The 8,869-nt window shown below is 35.7% G+C and overlaps 1 protein-coding gene across 2 annotated transcripts; it reads right to left on the bottom strand.

Annotated features, from left to right (window-relative positions):
- Positions 1–277: 277 nt before the first annotated feature.
- Positions 278–8,506, bottom strand: LOC114538359. Of its 2 annotated transcripts, XM_028559528.1 has the most exons (14): positions 8,353–8,506; positions 7,515–7,593; positions 6,488–6,687; positions 6,056–6,182; positions 5,699–5,815; positions 5,477–5,601; positions 4,852–4,935; positions 3,089–3,152; positions 2,673–2,714; positions 2,157–2,359; positions 1,465–1,524; positions 1,246–1,306; positions 960–1,082; positions 278–326 (listed from the first exon to the last, which is right to left on the bottom strand). In XM_028559528.1, exons 1-14 carry the CDS (start codon positions 8,452–8,454, stop codon positions 310–312), a joined length of 1,404 nt encoding a protein of 467 aa, XP_028415329.1. In that variant the 5' UTR covers positions 8,455–8,506; the 3' UTR covers positions 278–309. The 2 variants fall into 2 exon arrangements, with proteins under 2 accessions (XP_028415329.1, XP_028415330.1); XM_028559529.1 differs by lacking the exon at positions 278–326 and having other exon boundaries at positions 996–1,082; positions 1,217–1,306.
- Positions 8,507–8,869: the final 363 nt, after the last annotated feature.

Below are 8,869 nucleotides of genomic sequence, written 5' to 3'. Positions count from 1 at the left end.
CAGAGTTCCTTTATCAGCCCGTTAAAGGGCGTTATACTTATAGCTGGCTAGTTTTACATCGTTATAATACTTGCATAGATAATTTTTCTCGTAGGTAAATAAATACTATGCAATTGCAATTATATCAACACGATCTCTTATCTTACCTTTTTTTTTGCACTTCGTGAATGATTTGAACCATCGATAAGTTTAAAAAAACATTATCGAGCCATATTTCTTTCGTTGCACGTATACCGGATGACTACTAAATGCCCCAAGCGGCCAAAACGAGTTTTCCATTAGTTGAACAAATACTTTTGATGAAGAAGATTAATTCATTGGATAAACTGTGACGTGAATAATAATAAATAGCCAGCATTTGGACTGAGTTTGGTCAAAAATTATTATCCATGCAGCAGCGTCAAATTTAATAATAGCTTTTCAAAAAAAGATAAACCTTAGGATAAAATTTGACGTTTCCGCATATAAACATTTTTGCATAGCCTGACCCACGGGGACTTTTCTCAAGTGCCTCGTGGAATGAAATATATGTTTTTGCTCCTTTTGCGGAGTAAAAATATTCTGGCCAAAAATACACTTCAGCCCGTTGGTGGAAATAATTTCATCCTGGCCTTGCTCAGTTTAGCCAAACTGCTTTCAGTTTTTTTAAAATAAGAATTTTATAGATCTTGTTCAGCTAAGCAATGATTATACTATTATTTTCTAAAAAGAATTTTTTTTTCAAATTGAAAAAAATGTCCGTCTTCAGATAAAATATAATTTCCTTTTTTAAAGAAATTAAATTTGGATCGAGATTTTACAATAAAAAAATTATATTTGCAAGAGAAAAATTCTTTAATATGCGGATCAAGGTCACGACCCCATTGAATCGTATACATTGATCGATTAATATATTGATTGCCAGATCTGGCAAAATATATAGTAATTAATCCAAGCATAATTAAATTAGTTTTACTCACCTACACACCTACCCTCTAACAATACGTATTCAGAATCGCATGCGCAATCGTAATCTCCTTTGTAGAAATCTGGACGACAAGTGCTTTTTTCAGGACATGATGCGTTCACACACGGGTCTTTCGCTGGAAAAGAATGGAGCAATAAAACATCTTAAAACTGCGTCCGTGCTATAGATGATGTCCTTTGATATAGAATAAACAATAGATTGGAAGCTAAGTCAGTGCATGCTATATACAAACAATAAAAAAACACCAACTTCATTGTAGAAAATTTATATTCGTATACCAAAGAATAATACAGTATCGATCTTATGATGCACACAGTGATCACCATGAAATGCTGACAACTATATAAAAGACCAGTATATAGAAAGAATAATGAGTGGAAATGGTATTATTGCTTTCGATCGTGTACTAAGGAACGAATAAGAGGCCTATGGACTAGGCTGGAGTCTGAGCAGGGAGAAAAGACCCTGGGTACGAGCTTGATGCTGATTGTACTTACTCTAATTCTGTGCTTTTGTCCAGCATTTAGTTTCGTGAACGACGCGTTATAGTTGTGGACCTGTAAAAATTTTACAGTTTTTAGAACATGCACGGGTTGCCAAAAAGTACTCAGATGTACATCTGCATGAAGTATGACACGAGTATGATCATATCCATTTACGACGATATTGACATGCACTTATGCACGAGACTGGATAAGTTCGAGAGCAAAGGAAACTAGCCCATGCAGTAACGACTACTGTATTTATAATAGCTCCCAGTAATTCTCAGTTTCACCCTATTTCTGATATAGCGAATTTTACTTTACTTCGCCTGCTGTTGACATATGACGCGAAGCTTCTACATAGCTTCACTTTCCTCTCGTCAGTAATTTGTTAGAAATAATTGCCTGTTGTTGGGCTCTTCCACCGATGACGTATATCAAAAAGCAGTCTACCATCTTGGGTGGCATAAACGTTTAATCTACTTTAAATTACTTTATTATTATTACTTTAGATTACTTTAAACCCTTGGAGCTTTGAAGTCTTCTGAATTAAGACGCGAACGATAAGCCGCAGAAAGCCGCAGCGATTATGTTTTTTTCTCTTAACTAACGATATCTTTTGCCACACAAACCGGAGTCACCATTCCTCGCGCGTGAAAAAATTTCAGACGAAAACTGAAGGAAACGTTCCTATATTATATACTTACGTTCGCGTGAGCGTCGTAGTATTCGGTTTGGAGAGCTGCAAAGGTGTTCGACGTGTCGTAAAGTTCGATCAAATAGTACGTGACATTGACATCATTCCGCCACAAATTATCATTCCAGTTTACATTAGCGATCACCGAAGTGTCCGATGACGTGATGGTAACATTTAATACGTAATGTCTTGTGTCATCTTGGATGCCAACATCTACATCGTCCGCAAAAAATTCAACAAAATTATACAACGGAGTGCAAGCAGATTTACGAGAAATTCTTGACTTCATGTCTTGCATATACGGATTGGCATATATCATTGGGTGACGTAATTATAAAGTTCATTAATAATTATAATAATATTTGATATATAATAATACACGTAAACTATTGGTGTCACGACATCACCACTCACTGACTTAGGTTTTCAAATATTTTTTATAACAATCTGCATGCTTAAGGGGAGAAAGTTACGTGAATTGCAAAGTGAAGTACCCATTACAAATAAATGCTATATGACTTCTTACATGGGCAACCACAAATTTTGGAGGTGTTGACCGTTATGCAACCTAAAGGTACAAAAGTACAATTATTTATGTTGGAGTGTATAGTCACTGTAATACAATTGATTGTCAGGAAAACAATGTTGAAACAAAGTTGGGTAATCCTGTATACAAGCGATTCGTTGGACTTTCACTATTACCATTCTTTACGCGTTGAGCCGGCAGTAGCGAAAATCGGCCCGATAAATCGATGTATGTGAACGTGCGCACCTTCAGTTCTTCAAACAAGGAAAAATCCTGGGTACGAGGTTGTGAGTTTTAGAGCTAAACAACAGACTTGGTTTGGATTTATCCACCTCGAATTAATTAACCTCGCCAGCGCAATCATGCAATCTAGTATCATTAAGAATGATAAAATAGTTTAATAAATGCATGTATACCAGGTACATAAAATTTCCATTCTCTCACAGCTAACTTTCCCCAAAAAAAACGTTGCAAATACAACTACAATAAAATAAGTGAAAGCTGATGAATTTGGTGAAACACGTGGACGAGTCTTCGGAATTCAGCTTATACAAGGAGCGGATGAGAATTAAGCCAAGGACTACCCTATAATAGGGGCTACCCTATACAGGGTGTATCAGAAAAAACTAGAAGATTTTAAATTGTCCAAAAACTATCATTTTATCAAAATATCTCAAAAATATATTTACCTTTAAGTATTTTAGCATCTTCTGGCTTATCTAACAGTAAAAGCTATCAGAAAAATTAACCTAAAAAAGCGGGAGAACGGTTTGTAAAAGCCTCATTTTTAACCGCTTGCGCAAAGAAAATGAGAGGTTCAAAATCCAAGCTCATTTAAAGAGATGAAAGTTTGGACTTTTTTGTGCAATGTATCAAAATTTCAGGAAATTTGATTAACAATTAGTCTGCCGTGAAACGTTTCAAATTTGGACTTTTTCCCGTTTGCTCCGCTCTCGCGTAACCTTTTTTCATGCAAGAATGATTACATGCATGAGTGATGGTTCGAATGACGTACTTAAAACAAAACTAACAATGAATACTCTTGTTTCATTGTTTTATTTAACAAAGAGCTCTGGTAATTACACCTGGAGAATGCAAAAGTAGGGCAGAAGTTTGCGTGCAAAGAAATGGAGGACATGTAGAGAACTAACAACAAATTTTGTAAACTCTGCTCTTGTTTGTAATTGTGTACTGTTTGACGTTTTTGTGTAGTTTATTTTTAGCAATAGCATTATTAGATACAGCATCAATGTAAGGAGGTATAACAATAGGATTGTAAGTACGTCATTCGAACCATCACTCATGCATGTAATCATGCATGAAAAAAGGTTACGCGAGAGCGGAGTAAACGGAAAAAAATCCAATTTTGAAACGTATCACGGCGGACTTAACGTTTATCAAATTTTTTGAAATTTTAATACATTGCACAAAAAAGTCCAAACTTTCATCTCTTTAAATGAACATGGATTTTGAACCTCTCATTTTCTTTGCGCAAGCGGTAAAAAATGAGGCTTTTACAAACCGTTTTCCCGCTTTTTTAGGTTAATTTTTCTGATAGTTTTTACTGTTAGATAAGCCAGGAGATGCTAAAATACTTAGACGTAAATATATTTTTGAGATATTTTGATAAAATGATAGTTTTCTGGACATTTTAAAATCTTCTAGTTTTTTCTGATACACCCTGTATAAGGACTATATACCCAGGCAATAGAGACTATACCCTATAGGGACTACACTATAAGGACTACCCTATAATAAGGGCTACCCTATAAAGATTATACTCAATAGAGACTACACCTTATTCATGGGGACTGCACTATAAGGACTACCCTATGATAAGGGCTACCCTATAAAGATTATACTCAATAGAGACTATACCCTATGGAGACTGCACTATAAGGACTACCTTATGGGGACTACCCTATAGGGACTACCCTATTGGGACTACATTATTAGGACTACGCTATACAGACTACCCTATACGGACTACACTAAAAGGACTACCCTATAGAGACTACCCTTTAGGGACTACACTATTAGGACTACCATATAGCCGGGTACTACACTATAAGGACTACCTATAGGGACTACCCTTAGCTCCTTACCCGCGCTCGCTGTACTTTGGCTCCACAAGACAGATATAGCTACACCTACAAATTCTCAGTGTTTAAAATCAAACCTCAAAAGTGTACCAACAATCGTAATACAGGGTCTCATCTTTACGTGGAGTGTATGTAGTAAGGTTCCTGTTGGTGAAAATATCCTATAAAATACAGTAGAGGCGCTGTTACAGTACACTATGTAATTTTCCTTGCAACGAGCAATGCAATTAGAATTGAAATGCTAGGAAAAGTTAGCAGATCAAAAGAAATGTTTGTATATTTGACAACTTTAGATGCCTCAGTAGTGGAATTGCATTTGAACTGTTCTCTAGTGTAAAGCCCCGTACAGGCGGGCAAGTTTTCCTTGACAAGATAATATATATGTCGAGTATATTTATATATTCAACAATATATAATAAAATGAGTATACGAACGAAAACTCCCAAAAACCGCTCAATTGGCTTGAAAATATTGTTGCGCAGTTTCCTACTTTTTCAGCTGGCATGACTAGCTTTTGAACAAGGTTCTTTGTCGAGGAAAATTGTCAATTTTTTTGCGTACACATGCATGCATGAGCAAATAGAGGCATGCATATCCTACTTCCATGTTCATGTACTCTGCACATCATTCTTCAGCCATTATACATGAAAAATTTACGTTCAAACTTGCCATATTCGACAATTTAAAGAAAGATGCACACACCTGATTTTTTAGTTTTTCTCTATCACTTCGTAAATTGTTTTCAAAGTATTCGCCACAAAATGATACAGCGTGTGAGGCGCGTCTAAGAGTGCGTACAAATATGTAATCCTGATAAGAGGATTTAACTATAAAGAATTAATGAGAAAAAAGATAATGTCAATTGAAAACAATTGTAAACGTATTATTACACGGGCATTCATGACAATTGTATAACATACGTACGTGTGGTAGGCTCCCAGTAAAGTACCGATTTTAAGAACACCATCCCCTTGTAAGGCACGTCGGTCGTGATCTCTACGCGCAATTTGCTCACACCACATGGAGGATTTGAGCAACTTTCTACGAAAAATGTTTTCACATACAACAACATATCATTATCAAGAAACCGTGACATACATGCTAAATAATAACGTGTCATTCAGTCGTCTCTATATACGCATTGTAACTTGTCCCGTCTCGGGTCAACAAAATACTGTTTCATGCAGTGTTTCCTTTGCACCCATGCATGCAGTATAAATCATCATGTAGTATAGTATTTTAATGCATGAATTAACATGTCTATTAAGAAATTCAACCTACTTGTTGTTGATATTGTATTACTCCAATTGCTAAAGGTTGACGAGTCGTCCGTCGTTACAGCCATAACACGGAACTGATAGTCGGTATTTGGTTCAAGATTCTTCACGAAGTATGTTGTTTCATTCGTCTGATGGATCACAGGATATAGCAGCACAAAACGAAATATATTAATACATGTATGACAATAAAGTGATTACGAGGGTACTGAGGCTTTTGCCTTTTGTTAGGAAATGTCTGGTCATATATCGCTGCACTTAAACAGTTATTTGTTAAACAGTTATCGCTACACTTAAACAGTTGTCTTCTGATAGACGACAGATATTGGACTAATATATATAGCTAGCACATGAGAAAACACTGTATCTGGCCAACTCAAATGGTAACGTAACAATGATATGCACTATAAATATTTTAACATTTTTCTCAGCTTACGTAATGGTATTTTTGTATATATGGATAAACGGTAAATACATCCTTTTTCTGGTGACCTTTCCAATCCGGCTTTACTTCCAATATATAACGCACTCCACTGTAGTTTGTCAACTCCGTTGAATTGAAATCCAAACCTATCCTCTCCCATCCAATTTCAAAAGCTCTTGGTATCGCTGGCTTTGGTAATTTTCTTTCAAAATCTGTCGGAATTAAAAAATTTCAAGTATATCATAATTAATAATCACTTCATTTCCAAAACCTTAATTTCCCAAATAATTTTCCCCCTTCAATTATGAATAAAGAACAGCGCGGTTATATCCTTGTGCATGCATCCATGCGTCATGTATTCATGCGTGATTGGCGAAAATGAAAGAAACGTCAAAATAATAGACTTATAGGAAGAAAATAACGATATCTATAATCATAAACCTCTAGTAAAATGCTAAACGAAATTATGCGAGAGATGAACTCGGAACTTTCTTGGTATATGTGCTTCGGTTCAGTCTGCACTATGCATTGTATGCAAATTACGTAGAGTAGTCTCGCGCTTTCCTCAGTTGGGTTCGTATGAATGTGCATGCGTCACGTTTGACAGCACGGCAACTGATATATTATTGAAGAGCTTATGATTTATATCATGACAGCGATGCGACGACAACGGATGGAATAAACTCCCTCAAATTAATGGTCGAAAAGAAAACCTGCATGTCATATATCATTAATTCCATGCATGCATGAATTCAGTACAATAACAAAGTTCAGGAAATCGCTATAAAAGGTAGAAAAACTTTTACTGAACTGAATTTCAGATTGACATGTGTCAAGAATTCAGATCGTTTTTATAAAACATATGTCAAGAATTCACGGATCGTTTCTACAAAACATGCACGCATTGTCAACAGCTATAGGACGCCGTCTAAAACTTCCATTTATCTTAAATATTCAATTCACTTATATTATAGCGTTGTCGACGAAGTCGATGACTGCATGTTGTATATCTTAACTCTTAAGGTTTCTATATATGTACCTTGTTTTAGACGTTTATCAATCGAATCCTGCACACATAATGCATCGCATAATCCTTTACCGTACGAGCTCGAAATTCTCTACAAAATTATAGAAAAATAAAGCTATATACTTTAGTCTTTGCTGAAAGTTTAAGTACTTAAACTCTCGTAGAAGTTATAATATTTTCTTAGAGTTATGATTATTGCTGATATAGGGTTGTAAATATTTCGAAAATGAAAACTAACAACGAGCTTAAATATGCATGTTTAAAGAATACAGAATATATAGCTATAGGTGATCGATACAATAAAATACATATAGTACGTCAGATATTCATACCCTGATTGCAAATAGAAAAAAACTTCAAAAAATTAAAGTCAAGAACGTCCCGGAATTAAGGCGACCTAACGTAGCCGTGGAAGTGTTTTTCCTATTGTATTAATGAAAGACTGGACTACTGAATAGCTATATCATGATTCGAACACATTGGAACAATCGATAATGATCGATGCACCGACCACGAGCGCCAAAGATTACATAATTGTTCGGTATATTCAAGTGTTGAAAAGCATTTGCTGTCAGTGTATTCAAAGATGCAGATGTGACTTAGATAAACACAACAGTCATGCAGGTTTTTTGAATAGACAATATAACGTCAAAATCTAAATCTATATATAAACTTGTAGATGGCGCGAATACGGATCCGGGTGAGGTAAGACAAAATTTGTTTAATTCATTGGTTAATTTTAGTCGGGACATTTAATACACGCGTTACTACATTATCATGTCACATTTCGTGTGTTACTATCATGCATGCACAGACCGAGACTACAAGTGTCAGATGATCTGATACCCACCTTATTCTCACAGGATGCCACGCATTCTCTTGTATTGAACTGAAAACAGTCACAAAACATAGAAAATACCAATAAACTAGAAATTACTTGTAAAAGAGTCATGATCAATTTTGTCCGCACGAGATTCAACAATAACACACTTAATTGATTGACATTTGATACCTCTGGCTCTGGATCTGCAAGTCTAAACTTGAAACGATGCACTAAACGTATATAGTTGTCAGTTGGGCGGGGGGGGGAGCAACCTGGGTTCGAGGGAATCAGGCAAATATTATGAAAAATTTTCAAATCATCCCTTCGTATCTACAAAGAACAAGGCGAAATTAAATTATCATCGAAAAATTGCGTAACCAAGATTCAGTGCGCATTTCTGAATATTCGTATTCAATATTTGCTGATGTTAGATAACCCTCTTTTATACACATTGCACGATGGAATGTCAGTTGCGCGATAATTGCCACATTGTGCAGTGGAAGTTTGTTTGCGTTCATCAAAGGTTTTTTTCGGATACGTTAAT

This window comes from Dendronephthya gigantea, unplaced genomic scaffold (assembly GCF_004324835.1).
Source record: "Dendronephthya gigantea isolate DGI-Jeju-01 unplaced genomic scaffold, DenGig_1.0 000181F, whole genome shotgun sequence".
Lineage (NCBI taxonomy): Eukaryota > Metazoa > Cnidaria > Anthozoa > Malacalcyonacea > Nephtheidae > Dendronephthya > Dendronephthya gigantea.
Note: the sequence above shows the minus strand (reverse complement) of the source record. Positions and strands in the feature narration are given on the sequence as shown.

Coding starts and splice junctions, on each gene's coding strand:
- LOC114538359 (XM_028559528.1), bottom strand. CDS start 8,454: ATGACTCTTTTACAAGTAATTTCTAGTTTATTGGTATTTTCTATGTTT. Junction 6,183..6,487: donor ATATACAAAAATACCATTAC/GTAAGCTGAGAA, acceptor GTGATCCATCAG/ACGAATGAAACAACATACTT. Junction 3,153..4,851: donor ATTGTTGGTACACTTTTGAG/GTTTGATTTTAA, acceptor ATTTTATTGTAG/TTGTATTTGCAACGTTTTTT.